The 15,322-nt window shown below is 46.5% G+C and overlaps 1 protein-coding gene across 1 annotated transcript in view; it reads left to right on the forward strand.

The window, feature by feature from the left end:
* zfhx4 (zinc finger homeobox 4) overlaps positions 1 to 15,322 on the forward strand; it is an 82,693-nt gene that overhangs the window by 30,768 nt on the left and 36,603 nt on the right. The window contains exon 6 of the mRNA XM_035142087.2: positions 12,149 to 12,383. Within this exon, the coding sequence (XP_034997978.1) occupies positions 12,149 to 12,383 (235 nt within the window). The remainder of the gene's footprint in view (positions 1 to 12,148; positions 12,384 to 15,322) is intronic.

A 15,322-nucleotide genomic window follows, 5' to 3' on the forward strand; every position in this document is an offset into this window, starting at 1 on the left:
GTTAAGTCTGCGTTAAACGGTGTTGAAGAACGGCGTGTCCGTAGCTGGCCGAGCTCGTGTTTAGCTTAGCATCGAACGTGATGATGTATGGCTTCGTTATGATTTTTAATAACAAACACTGGCCTTAATACACATGGAGACGGGAGTAAATCTGTCAGTGCCATTCTGTCAGTGCTGCAGGGCTAAATAGGGGGTTGAGTTTGTAGCGAGCATGTGTGTGTGTGTGTGTGTGTCCACAGAGCTTTGAGGTTGAGAACTGGGCTGTGCTTGCCCCTGGGTCATTAGGAGTTGAGAATGTTCATGGTCAATGTGGCATGGTCAAGGACCACACACACGCACACACAAACACACACACGTATACACAATGTGTCTCACAGGCCGCGGCACCTGTTTCTCAGATGGCTGTCTGAATAAATCTTAAACTGTCTTCAGCCACATCCACCCCACCCCTGTCTGTCTGTTCCGCTTTCCATCATAATTCAAGCAGAAATGGACGTCCGGGGTCCACTGGACATTTCCATATCTCTGTTTTTCTTTTCTTTTTTTGTATTAGTATTATTTTCCCCCTTCCTTCCCTTTCCTTCCCCTCCCCACTCCTCTTTGAACTCCTAGTCTCATAAAATGCTAAACTTTTTATGATAGCGATGGAGCAGAGATGACATTTAGATGGAGGCTTTTTGTTAGTGGGACACACAAAGAAAAGGAACAGAGTGTTTCATTCCCCCGATGTCTTCCCGATGATGTCTCACACTCTTTCACTCCTTCTGTCCTATACCCACTGTCTTTGTTTAGTCTCTGACTCTCTCTTTCTCTTATCCTCTCTCTCGGTCTCTCCCTCAGTCTCTCTCTCTCTCTCTTTCTGCCATTTCCCCTGGGGAGCCACAGATAGGCCATCTCATTACCCATGATCCTCGTGGTAACACCGTGGCAGAGAATCGAGGGGTGGGTGGGTGCGGTGGTGGTGGGGTTAAAGTGACGGGAGGAGGGAGGGATGGAAGTAAAAGAAGAAAAGAAGGAGAGGAGGAGAGGAGACTGGATTTCTTGATGCATCAGAGGAAGTCCTCTCTTTTCTAATTTCCATCGTCTCCTTTGTATTTTTCTTTCTTTCTTTTTTTTTCTTCTCCATCAACCAAGAGACGTTATGTTTTTTTCTTTCAATCTTCCACCCCCCTCGCTCCCTCCCTCGCTCCCTCACATTTTATTCTCCTCCATCTCCTGCAGATGGAGAGGGCTATGCTTATGCATCTGTGATATTAAGTCTGCCGCTGTGCCTTGGCTATTAGCAAGGGTCAACCCTGCCCACTCTCATTTGAAAATCAAATGGCCCTATATATATGCAGCCCAAATTATTGGACTGTCATTTGGACTTGTGTGATGGGAAAATGGACAGGAGATTGACTCCAATAGATTTGCATAAAAAGCCATTGTGCTGGTCGCCCGGAATAGAAAAATAAGAGAGTGGATCTACTTCGAATGCACGGCGCCAGTTTATGAGACGCTCACATTGAAATGCATATGTGCGCACAGAGGTATAGCATTACATACATTCACAGGCGACATGCACACGCACGTTCTCACACTCGCGCCCACAGTAACTGCACATGTGATCAGGTTACCGTTTTCCACATGAGCCCGTGTCCGCTCGTTTGCGACCCGGGCCTCTTCGTCGCCGCGTCTTTGTCTACGTACTCCGCAGACACATATTCTTCAGAGAGGGACGTTTGGAGACACTTCGCACAAGATGCTACCTGACTGCGAGATACAGATTCTCATGTTCTGTCATGGAGACGAATGAATGCCGCCAAGAGTTCACTTCGATGTTTGTGCCAGAGAAGGTTGTCAGTCTGTCTCTCTTTTCATTTTTCACTTCTACAAGTTGCTCTTCTCTCTCCTCTCTCTCTCTCTCTCTCTCTCTCTCTCTCTCTCTCTCTCTCTCTTTCCACTCTTTCTACTCTTTCTCTCTCTCTTTCTCTCTAGGAGGCAAAAAGACGGCAGTTAGTAGATTATTCAAATCGTCTCCTCTTTCACCTGCGTGCAGATTACAATGGAAATCTTTCAGAGGTCTGGGGAAACGGGGGACGGAGGGTAGCGACTAATGAAAGCATAAAAGCAACTGTGTGCTTCTGTGTGTGTGTGTGTGTGTTTGTGTCTTGCTGTTGCTTTGTGTGTGTGTGACAGAGAATGGACAGACTTCCCCACCCTCCCCTTTCTTCCTAATAATCCTCATAGATATTAATAAGAGTTTCGCCCATTCTTCCTCCAACGCCTTAACCAGATGGTCGGCATAGCATTAGCGTATGTGTGTGTGTGAGTGTCCAGCTTTGGTCCAACTCCTGACTGACACTCATATGTGATGTTTAATTACCCTAGCCAGCCTCCCCCCTCTCCCCCTCTCCATATACCTCTCGACTGTCCGGTGAATTAGTTAAGGGACTGAAACAGACTGTCGCTCCCTTTTTCTCCCCCCTTTAGCAAGGTGTGTTTTTTTTTTTTACTGTGTGTAAGACATAGACACACAGACACTGCTGGTTTTCTCATATTAATAGCCAGATGTGATCCTCTTCATAATCACCTCCCACCCCTTTTCTGGGCTGTGGGTTATTTGGGCCGGGCCTGGGCCAAGCCATTTGTCCATGTGCAGGGGACTGTGAAGCAGATCGGGGCTGACAGGTATGGGAACGATAGCAGAAAGGAGGGGAGTGTGTGGAGTGGAGTGGAGGAGGGGGTCAGTGTCTTCCAGACCCCCACAAGGAAGGGGAACATCCCTGGGAAGTGGGAACAAAGGAACAAGCAGGAGTTTGTCTTTTTTTTGGTCTTTTTCTCCCCCCTCGGCTCACGTGAGCCCTCCACTCACACTTGTTATATTTCTATACCTTCCCAAATACACGCTTCTCTCCTCCTCCTCCCCGTCCCCTTATTTCCTCTCGCTCCTTGATCATCTCGTCGAGACAAAGATACAAAGAGTTTTCAAACACACCAAAAACAAAGTAATAATCAAGAAGGCGCGTGATCTCAGATATGATCTCTGTGGGCGCGTCGCCTCCACTTTTGAAGCCTTGATTTGATCAGAGCCACCTCAGACGGATCACACGGAGGCAGAATCAGATAAATATCGTTGTGTAAGTTCATTAGCTTTACTTTTGAAATCACCTGACATTAAAACGCCTAATTTGTACGAAGGCTGTCAAAAGTCTTTTATAGCGCGCACGCGTGTCAGTTAGGGACAAAGTTATAAGTAGGTTCTCTTTTCTTGAAATAGTCTGAAATGTTACGTCAGCGCTAGAATGGTATTTAGATAGCACAACCACGCTTTCCCCCCCCTCTCATGAATCTATCAGGATATTGATATGGACAAAGTTGAGCTGAAATACTCCTCAACGCCTTTCCAAATCAATAATCAATCGATTGGAGGTAATTGTGCCTTCCTTGGAACAGTCCCAAGTCTCTCTCTCTCTCTCTCTTCCTCACACTCTCTCCGTCATTATCAGCATGTGGCTCAGTATTCGGCATTTCAGCATTCCAGCTGTAATTGATTTTAACCATTAGGTGCTCAGTGAATAGATAAGTAGTGGGAGATATTCGATTATACGGTGAACGAGAGAGAGAGAGAGAGAGAGAGAGAGAGAGAGAGAGAGAGAGAGAGAGAGAGAGAGAGAGAGAGGAGGGAAGGACGGAGGGAGAGGGATGGAGGGATGTTGTTGGGAGAGCTGGGAGAGACGGAGGAGCTGACCTGTCCCGCTGTCTATCCGTCTCTACCACTGGCCTTCCAACCTCGCAGCGGCACAATACTGCTGACCTCCTGCGAGTTCAAGCAGCTTAGTTTCTGTGAGGTAATCCTTAATGCTTTGAAATAGACCTGATAGAAAGCCCACTTACTTGTTCGGGATTAATGTGGGTTGGGTGGGGAGGGGATCGGGGGAGGGGGGATCCTGGAGTTTTCAGCACATTTAGTTAAATTAACCCGTTGGGAAACGCCGCGATTTAACGTTAATCGTGGACTTAGAACTTGCTGCGGGGGACGAGGACGAGGCTGTTTTATTTTTTTTAAAGCGTGTTCCGGTGCCATCGGCAGATAGACGGAAGACTTGCGTTGAACATCCCCTGTATAAAAGCCGCCGCCACGCATTAACGCCGCCTCCCCCTGTTGTTTATGTTTAGATTTACTTTGCTGGTGGCCAAAAGCAGGATTATTCCTTTCAGCGGTTGCCCATCCCCTACAGAGGAGGCCATTTTGAATCTTAGTACAGCCGGGGGGGTGGTATTGCCGTCCCACTGTTTCCTGAAGATATAAGTCTGATTTTCCCTCTTTTTCTTAACTCCGTGCTTTCTCCTCTTTTCCTTTTTCTGCCAGGAGTGTAGCTTCGGACTAGGGGTAGATGGGAGGGAGGGGAGGAGGGGGAACAAAGGCAAACATTTGAGTAATCTTCAAAGAGCTCATTGGTATGTTGAGTGGACGCTGGTATGCGGACCGCGGCTGAGGCTTTTTCAGAGGAAAACAATGTTCTTCCTTTAGACGGCCTGCGCAAACACTACCAGCCGAGGCAACTCTGCACCGGAGCTGCCACCGCTATCAGCTAAACAACCCCCCCACCCCACCCACCCACGTCTCATGCAGAAAATGTTGGGGTCCTGCGTGTTGCCGGAACTGAACAATCCCAGGTTGTTTTTTCGTTTGACACCGGCGACCAAGACTTAATGTGACGTGTCCCAAAAACTGTTATCTGTGTGTGTGTGTGCGCTGTGATTCACCACCAACTGTTTGAGTTGTGATATGGAGAGGTGAGAGACAGACAGAAAGAGAGACGCACAAACCCAAAAACCTTGCGCCCCTCTATCAAGAAAATAGGGAGGGGATTAAGTGTGCCATCTTGTAGGTCAACTGCAAGGCATTTGATTTCCTGTGGCAATATGCAAAACGGCACAGCTGAAGAGGCGCTTTCATTATGCACTGCCTGGCAGAGGTACCACTCCAACGTACACACAAACACTTATGCACACAACAAGCCACATTGTTCGATCGCTTCCTGAGTATAAGGCCTCAACCTCATCTTTTGTTCCGTCGAGTGTGGGTTCTGTAATGTTGGACAGTATTATATAGTGATTAAGGTGAGGTATAGATAAATGTATGCACCACTGAAGAAAAATGGCAGCGGGACGCAGCTCTTGAAAGAAAGAAGCAGTCTGCCATTTTGTGACAGTTTCAAAATGAACTCCCTTTGTCCAGTAATCACCAGCCATTTTCTCACGAGGATCCACCCCAGGGATAATTTCTCCCATTTCACTGTCATTAGCAGGGCCTGGTATTAGGCTTGTGTTTTGTTCCCTGTACCTTTTGTTTTGCTCTAAGTGAAACCATGCGACAGGGTAGGGGCTAACTGGAAAACAATACTCCCCTTCACAGGCTCAGGAATGTGTAATTAGTGATTTGAACCCGACTATGCTTGTCTAGCTTCTTCCCTATCATTCTCTCCCTCTCTTTCCGTCTCTTGTTCTTTTGTTCTCTCTTGTCAGAGTCTCTTTTCGCCTCTCCAGCTATCAGTTAGTTCCTCTCACTGTAAGTTTCTGTCGTTCCTTTTGTCTAACTCTCGCTAATAGACATTTTCTTCATTACGAACAGAGCAAGGAAGAAAAACAAACTTGGCAAAAATCGCTTCTCCTTCCAGGCACCAAAATAATTTTCCCTTTCAGTTTTAGTTCAATATAACAACATCGCTGCAGTGCAAACCTCTTTGATGGCACCAGCCAACAAGCTCCAGACCGCTTTTATATTTCAGTTTTTCTCTTTCTCTCCTGTCGATTAGGCCTTGCCTTGATTTCCCCAAAAGCATCTTTGCACATTGGGAAAAAATGGAAAATGATGAACCCTACCCAAAAGCATGTTAGCATTACAAGACTATCCCCCCCCCTTTGCAAAGCACTGGAAAAAAAAGATGAATCCCACAAGTATGTTCGCATTTCGGTGATCTTGAGCACAGCGTTTTATGATTTGTCTCATGGTGAGTCGATGGAAAAGATAACCTCAGCGGCAAGATGGTTTAAGGAAATGGGGAGGTCTGGTCAGTCTCACCTGGCGGCGATGGAGACAAGCGGGGGCTTTTAGCCCCTAATGGTCTAAGGTCAGGATGGCTAATAGGGAGTAAGTGGCTGAGCCATGCTGTCTAAATCTAATGCTAATGTAAATACTGATCCATTTTCATGGGGGGTGGAGGTGAACTGGCTTTCAAGACAGCTAACACACATACACACATGCACCGATAAGTCGGTAAGATTTGTTCTGGTGTCTCTGTCTCCTTGAATCTGTTATTCCCTGCTGCTGGGTCAGTAAATAAAATATTTGGCCACCATTCCCAGAAACGCAGGAAAGGTAGTCCTCCATGTTCTTTGGCTAAAACCAGAAGAAATACACCATGTTGTAAATCAGCAGGGTTGTTTTCTTCCTTGTTTCTTTGCGCTGGTATGCATAACTCATCATTGTGTGTGTGTGTGTGTGTGTGTGTGTGTGTGTGTGTGTGTGTGTGTGTGTGTGTGTGTGTGTGTGTGTGTGTGTGTGTGTGTGTGTGTGTTTGTGAGGGAAGTGTGTGCCTGGGCAGAATAGAGAGTAAGAGATCGAGAGACCAAACTGATTTTTTTCAAGAGGGGGGCCACGGGTCAGGAAGCGTTGAACTTCAAGTTGACCTTTGCCCCATACGTCAGACAAACTTACGTCAGTGGTACAAATATGTGTGTGTGTGTGCACATTTGTGTGTCTGTGTGTAGGAGTCAGGAAAATGGAAGGCAGGACTATTACTGTAACTGGACTTTATTTAGATGATTTTTCCAAGCTCTCACAAAGCCCCATCACTATTACCTCCTTTTTTTTTAGACTGCTGACAAATAAAAAAGAGGAATAGAGAAGAAACAGGGAGAAAAAAAGAGGCGAAGAACAAGTTGACGGGAGAAAGAGAGAAAGTAGAGAGAGGCGGCAGAAAGCTAGTATAAAAGACTCATTGTGATAATTCATTTATTTGGCTTGGCGGCCATTATGCGATGGATGCTTATTATTATTGGGTGACCTGAGCTAAGTTCGCCCACAGGCCCTGCACCTCATGGACAGGCCCCAGAGCTGTGATCACATGTGACTGCCAGCAGGCAGGGCCGAGAGAAACGGGAGAGGTAATTTATCTCGAGGAAATATTTTTCTTTGCATTTATGAAACTGAGAGCCTTGTAAAGAGAGGAAAGACGATCACGCGCGATGGATTTCGGGGGGGATTTCTTTTTCTGGGGTTGTTTTGTGTCTCCAGCATCTTTAGATCACACACATTGTGGCCTTGAGAAAAGTAGGAGACTTGCACAAGCGGGCTTTTTTTTTTTTTTCAGCAGACATTTTGACTTGTCATGGTAGGAAAAGCACAGGTGTTACTGTGGTTCAAGTGTCCCAGTTAGACAATAAGACAGTGTGACAGCGAGCCAGCATGCAAAATACCAGGGCCCTGGAACTGAAGCAGCTAAATGGAACTCAGCCATCATTCATTTTATAATTTACACCTGTGCTTTTCCTACTGTGACATGTCAAAATGTCTGCCACGGAAATAAAATAAAACCCCGTCCTACTCTGTGTGTCTGTTTGTGCTCTGTGCACTCAGCAGTTTTTCTATGTCTATTTGCATATTTGTTTTTGTGCATGTGCAGCACCGACTCCGCTCCGTGCACACTATATATCCGCCGCTCTCTTCATCTGTGGCAGCACATATACCTGGGCCCTCAGCATCTCTTTTTCGACGGTGCACTCTGCCAGCGAAATCCATTGGCAGTGATCTTGCGTTACATCTATGTCTTGAGGGCTGAGCGGCGGTTAGCAGTAACATGTGTTAGGGAGGTGGTAGCACTGATGGAATTCTACACTTGGCAGCCTTCCAGGCAGCGATGGTATGTGTTTAAAATACTTTCAAGGAACAAAACATGCTTTTGTTGCTCACCGGGCCAAGTGGGGCTGGTTTTGTCTCCGATGGCACCCAGGGGCCCGGGGGATAGCACCGGAAGCTGGTGACGTTCCAAAACAAAAAAGAAGAAGGTATTCCCGACAACAATGCTCTCTGCTTCCTCTAAAAAAAAAAAAACACTGATGAAAGCAGATAAAGAGGTTTCTCCTTTCTGCGGTGTGTGGGGTGCACATTTGTATGTATGCACATACTCTCAGTGGACACAAACAGGAACATACTGATTCTTTAAGTGTATAAAACGCGTACACACACGCCCCGACACACACATACTGGTTGTTAAAGGCATAGCTGCAGTGGCGGAGGGTTCTTATTTTCAGTACATGTTCATTAGCTGCCTGGTTTTTTCGCTTAATGACAGGAAAGAGTCATGTTTGCACTGAATACCCTAATTTGTCATTTGGTTTATGGAGGAAGACACGACCCCGCTGCTTTGCTCCTGCTTTCGAAATATTTTGGTCCTTTTACCGGCGCACAGGCACAGTCTCAGTCGCAAGAATGATTGAAATTATAGACAGACACAAAAGCACACTTGTGAGGTAAGATGAAAGAAAATGTGGAGTCAAAATTACCGATGGAAAAAACACACACGTATACAGCAAGAAGAAGAAAACATTGCAATTATACCCACACCCACCCGTGCATACACACACACACACACACACACACATCCACGCTTGCTTTCACGTTCATGTACATGCGGCGAAAGATAAAAGAAGTTGTGAGAAGATGTCTTTCGCCTCGCCTTATTAAGAATTCAGTTAATGAGGCAGCTTTGTCACCACAGATAGAACAAATGAATGTGAGACAGCAGTGTTGCTTTATTCCCCACAAACCCGGGGAGCGAGCGGAGGGGAGGATGTGCGCGTTTGTGTTTACGGGTGTGTGAGAAAGGTGTTTTGTAAACATCTCATTCTGCATAATGAATGCAGTCCTCTGTCATCCTCAACACCCCCCCCCACACACACACACACACACACACACACACACATGCCCACAAACACAACAACAGCAGCAGCAGGAAACAGCTACACAAGGGAGCTCCCCTTACCTGTCAAACTGACTCTCCTCCCCTCTCCTCGGTACAAGTCCCAGTGTGTGTGTGTGTGTGTGTTTGACAGGTAAACAGGAAGTCCTCACTGTCGTAATTTGCATGCCATGTGTTGGGGTGGGTGTGTATGCACCTCCCACACCATCCAGGGACGTCTGTGCCATGTTTAGGTCCACCCAGGGAGCGCTCTTTAGTTGATTTTGATTGGCCCACGGGGAGCGTTAGCTTATTTGGTTGTTTGCCAAACACTAATCCCTAACAATTAACCACCAGGCACTCTGGAGAGGTGCCATATTGACAGGGATGTGCCCCCAACCCTCATTCTGTAAGCACGCAGACACTCATATGACACAAACGTATGTGTGGCGCATATACACGCACACAAATCAGCAGAGGCATAAATTACATGCACATTTCGAGCAGACACACACAGGCGCAAACCCAGGAGCAGGAACAGTGTGTTTGTGTGTTTGAATATGCATTACACAGCCCACGCCTGGCAGGAGTCAAAGTGCTCCTTTAAAAGTTCATAAATCATGGATGTTCTGGCCTGTGATCACCAGACCGCCTGCATTTCAGGCCTGCGGAGTGCCAGAGAGCGACAGACAGCCTCTAGTTTAGGTCTTAAACAAACCCTCTGGAATGTGCTGATGGGGGGAGAATTAATATTAGGTCTAAACCTATCTGGCAGCCCGTTTCAACCCCAAGTATATCATTCTAGCTGCTCTTAGCTGAAGCCTCATATCATAAAAACAAATAGAATCTCCTAAGTTGAGACATTAAAGGATGTGTGTTTTAGTCCACCAGTGATTAAGATGATTTTTTAAAGATTTTGATCCAATTTAATTACCTTAATGTCCATTAGGATTCACTGGAAACTGTCTGTGATGGTGTTTCGTTACGAAAACATGTTTTTGCCACATTTCCACTGAGCTTTTCTTCTGCAGTCGATGCAGCACAGAAGGTTGTAGCTGAAGTGAAGAAAGGCCTTGTTTGATTACTAGTTTTTCATTCATTTCTAAGGACTCTTAGAAGGCGTAGGGAGTCCAGACACATGAAAAAAAAACTAATCCCATACAGCAGTAAAAAATATACTTGTTTTTTACATTAGATGATTGATAGCCGAACAAATAACTCTGGGGGTGTTTGTAAGTTTGGTATAGGGGATTTTGTCTATGGTGTATACAGCATATGGCATCTTTATTGAAGGACATTGTGAAAGATTATTGGAAACATTTCAAACCCCTATTGTATGAAAAGTATGAAGGAAAATCAAAATTCACAAAAGTTTACATTTGAATGAAAAGTCGCAAACTCAAGCCGTATTGTGTTTACATGTTTGTGTGCACGGAGCGCATGTTTGCTTCCACAGGCACACGTGTGTGTGTGGTTTCCACGGTAAGGGAAGGAGAGGAAGAAAGAAAAGCAGCAAAGAGAGAGAGAGAGAGAGAGAAGGAGCGAGGGAGGCCTCCTTTCACAGAGAAACAAAGATAGCTGTAATTAATGGCCCTGAGCCCCGGACTAGGCAAGCTTTCTTCTGACAACTCTGACTTAATTAAAACTTAAGACTTCTGAAAGGGCCTCTGACTGTGAGGGGACGTCCCACCGTCTCGTGAGAAAACCCTCGTAAGGTTTCCGACAAAAGAAGGAGAGAGGGAGAGACGGGGGAGAAAAGATGTGTTAGCGGCTGTAGCTATGTTGCTAATCCCTGTTTGTCAAAGGAGGAAGAGGGAGAAGGGGATGGGGGGATAAGAACTCACACACCTGCAGCTAACTGTGCAACCCCCCCCCCCCAAGCACACACACTTTTCCGATCCCTCTCTTCCTGCTCCATATAACATGATGCAACTGCTCAGGAGAAAATATCACCTTGCTAAATTTCATGTGCTTCAGGAATGAAACATCTTCCTATAGGAGCCATGAGAGACAATGTAGAGTTAGCACGCACACACACACACACACACACACACACACACACACACATGCACGCACACCATTTTGTATATTAATTCATGCTCGGAACCCTGCACCTGTTTCTCACATGGCCGTATGAATAAATCTTAACAAAGCATAAACTAACCTCGGTGAGCCACCTCTGTGTCTCTGTCCTTTTGCCTCGCTCTCTTTTTCCTCCCTGTGTCTTTCTCTCTCTCCCTCTCTGCCTCCCTCCCTCCCTCCTCTCCCTTCACAGAGGATCAGATAATAAAAGCTTGGCCTGGTCTTTTGTTTTTGTGCATTGTTCATTAGCCCGGCAGCAACAACAGAGGCACACTTGATATGCTTGGCTTGACTGGGTGTATGGGAGTAGGGCAAGGTGGGATGAGGGGAGGGGGGGGAGGCGGTGGCGGTGTGGGTGCGCGTGTGTGTATGCGCACACGCACGGGGCAGGGCGAGAGGTAGGGGGTAGCTTTGCATGGCTGCAATGCCATTAAAGAGGCAACTGGAAATTAAGGGCTTGCAACTGACAGCACACCATTGAATGAAAAATCCCCGCAGCTGCCAACAAAGAGGCGGGGAGGGGGGGGGAAGCCGGACAATGTGCACGTTAAAGACAAAAAAAAAAAAAGTGCTCGGAGCTCAACCCCTCGTCTGACTTTTTGTGTGTTTTTAATCCTCACGTCACCTTAAACGTATCCAGTTAATTTGCGGTGTGCGGCGTGTAGGGCCGAAACTAAACGCAACTACTTAAAGCTGCATCTGTTGCTGCATTAGTCGTGTTCCTTCTGTTTGAAATCCACAAGTTTGTCCAGGAGGATCTTTGCTTTAAGTCCGGCTGTTAGAGTTTCAGGAACCTGTCCTTCCTTTTCTAGCAAGCACATGTTATAGAAAATAAGGGCCAAGCGTTGCTGGCTTGTTTGAAGGTGGAGAATTTACATTTTTTTTTGGGGGGGGGGGCGTTGGATTTTTCGAAACCAAACTGAAAGTGGAGTTGAAGTAAGGACTTTACAGCCACAGAGCACAAAGGCCTACAAACAGGATTTTTCGGACCAAGCCTCACTTGTTATATTGAAATTGACCCAAATGTCTCTAACAGAAAGGTTTAGATAATTTACAGCAACGGCTTTACCATCTCTACAAGTGACCACCGTGTAACATCTGCTCTCTCCTCTACTCCACAGCACTTGCAGAAGCTGGACGGCGCCTACAGCCCGGAGTTGTGCCTCTACTACTGCGCGCTGTGCGACTACTCCACGAAGGCCCGCCTCAACCTGGTGCAGCACAGCCGCTCGGCTCGCCACCAGCAGAACGAAGGACTGAGGAAACTCCAGCTGCACCAGCAAGGCCTGGGCGGGGACGACGATGGACTAAGCCTGCACGAGGTGTTCCATGTCAAGGAGTGCCTCTCCAGCCAAGGTCGGTGTTTCTTTAATCTGATCTGTCTGTTTGCTCGAGCTGTTGTGACTTGAGCTATTTTTGGGGCTTGTGTTAATGTTCCACATGTCCTTTTCTCTTTTTTTTTTGTCATCTGACTTTTTTTGCTTGTGTTTCTGTTTGAAAAAAAATTCTGTTCACTGCTAAACGTTGTTGTCAGTTATATAGCGGTCACTTTTTCTTGATTTGAAGTCAGAGCCATCTTTTCCTTCACTCCTCCCATCTCTTCCCCCTGTTTTTCTTGCACCACTCCCTCGTCACTCTGTCAAACCTCACCCCCTCCCTATCTCTCCCTCCCTCCCTCCCTTCCTCCCTCCTTTGGCCTTCACATCCAGATCACGTCTTTCGATACAGGCCCGTCCATTCCTCCTAATCTCTCCAAAATGAGCATACTGTTCCTATTAGGCTGCCGCGTTTATATCTGCAACACACACACACACACACACACAATAACTCTAACACACACACACACACACACACACTGTCCCGTGCACAGGAACATCCCAGGCAGGCAGGCAGTCAGCTTATGAAATTTCACCTTGGGAGGATCTCATAGTCAAAAGGCCTGTACACACATGTTACTCTGACTCTCGCACACACACACATGCACTTACACACATGTATGCTACGGCTACACAGTCTCTCCCTGGAGTGAGCTTTCATTTCCTTTCTCATGACCAAAGCAATTTGGCTTTCATTTAAGAGTCTCCGTCCTGCCAGCAGCTAATAAGTGTAACAGAACTGTAAAACATTCAGAGAGACAAAAAAAAGGAAAAAAGATTAATCGTTTTTCTTTGAGTGGGGGGTGCATGGTTGGTGGAGGGGGTTGCAGGGCGTTAGGGGAGGGGGCCGCGCTGTAATTTAAACCAGAAGACGGGGAGAGAGAGTCAGGGTCCATTATTTAGTCATCCCTATGTTAATGCTGCTGGGAGAAAATGAGTGCTTAACTTGTTTTTGCTTTGCTTGACCTGGAGGAGCGGGTGGTGGGGGTGGGGAGCGGTGGGAGGGTAACACATTTTGATTAGCATTCCGGCATAGCATTAGTCCATGCATCCATCTGTGTGTGTGTGTGTGTGTGTGTGTGTGTGTGTGTGTGTGTGTGTGTGTGTGTGTGTGTGTGTGTGTGTTTCTGCATGAATCCCTGCTCCCCAAAGTGTCCTGTTTATACTGTACATGTACTCCCAGAGCAGACGGGGGCCCGGCGCTCAGAAGCACATGTGAATCCAAAAGCACATGCACGCACACACACACACAGACACACACATGCACGAGCAGGAGACACACTCCCAATCCTGAAATGGAGACTGTTGCCGGTGTGCGTTTGGTTTTAATTACACATGGATCAAAGTTTCGGTGAGAATTGGGGTGCAGCAGAAGCAGAAGAAAAGCATGCTTAGATAAATCATTACCCACACACCCCTCACCCCCAGCCACACACACACCCACACACACTTTCCTCTCCTTCTCCTGCTCTCTTTTTGTGTCATCCCCTCTTCTTTTTGTTCCACTTATTCCATCTCCAACTCTATGCTGCTCATGTCCGAAGCACAAGCCCAGCTCCTACCCTCTTTTATTTTTTCTTCTTTCTCTCAAACCAGTGAGCGCAACCAGGTTTTAAAACTGTCAAAAGCAATACTCACCCACCGCACCTATTCCAAATGTTCCACTCTTAAAAAAACACACCACGTTTGTTGCTCGGCCTCGTTTTTAAACCTCAGCTTTGATGCCACACGGGTGAGTTTCCATGAGGAAGCGAGCGCACAGCTAAAGTGGACGCTGGCGACGTCCGAAATGTTAATCCACTTTTTCTTTTTGGATGCCCTCCTTTTGCCCACGCTGTATAAAAACAGTATTCTTTCACAAGGTACGCGGTAAAAGTGTTCAAAGCCGTGTCCTTGCGGACCGTGCACGTTTGGCAGGTGGAGACGGAGAAACTCTGAAAGTGAATGTCGTAAACAGAGGTTGCAGTCCTGTTCTGTGGTCTGCACTCAGAAAGAAAGTGTTTTTTGTGTTTCAGAACACACAACAGCAACGCGCTATCATTGCGTGCTGGGTTGCGTTATTCGGAAGAAAGGCTATATTATAGCTGTTTTGGCCCCTATGTAGTGATAGATGATGTGAATGTTTTCTCACGATGGAAAAAGGCTCCATAGTAGGCAACATTTGCAAGGCGGCGTTGGGTTTAAGGAGCCTCTGTTTGTGTGTGCGTGCGTGCATGTATGCGTGTGCTGTTAGTTTTCTGGGGCTGCAACTCCTGACTCGAGCACTTTCTGTTCATTAGAGACCGGTATGAAAAAGATTAATTTAAGTGCTGACCGGTATCTTTCTCTTAAAGCCTGGGACCTGGCGCCGGGCCAGATAATTATAGGCCCATTTGGGAATAAGAGTTCTAATGCTCTGGACTTTATGTACATGTGAATGGCTTTCATTAAACAATTCTGATGCTGATTTTTATGGCCTAATTAAGGATATGGTGTTGCATAGACGCACTGCGAGGGTATAGGTGTTTTTGAACAAAGACAGGGGGTGCACAAACAACACTTCCTCGGGACTGCATTGTGTGCGTGTTGACATGTGTGTGTGTGTGTGTGTGTGTGCAACGGTGCCTGTTTACTATTGTAGAGGCTGTTATTCCTCCTAAACCTGCATGGGCCCAGGCGTCTCATACTTTAAAATAGGTATAAAATGCCATTGTGAAGTTTGTGTGTGTGTGTGTGTGTGTGTGTGTGTGTGTGTGTGTACTCTTTAACTCTCAGCGACTATACAGCAGAAACTTGTTACCATGATCTTTCAGCGGTGTCTCTCGCAGACAAACAGCCCACTGTGCCCACATGGCTGAGATAAACCGTCTCCCTCTCTGTGTACAATTAGAAGTGTTGAAGAAAATTGAGTTGGTTATTTTTTTTCTTCTTTCAAGTTTG

This window comes from Hippoglossus stenolepis, chromosome 19, assembly GCF_022539355.2.
Source record: "Hippoglossus stenolepis isolate QCI-W04-F060 chromosome 19, HSTE1.2, whole genome shotgun sequence".
In the NCBI taxonomy this organism is placed as follows: Eukaryota; Metazoa; Chordata; class Actinopteri; order Pleuronectiformes; family Pleuronectidae; genus Hippoglossus; species Hippoglossus stenolepis.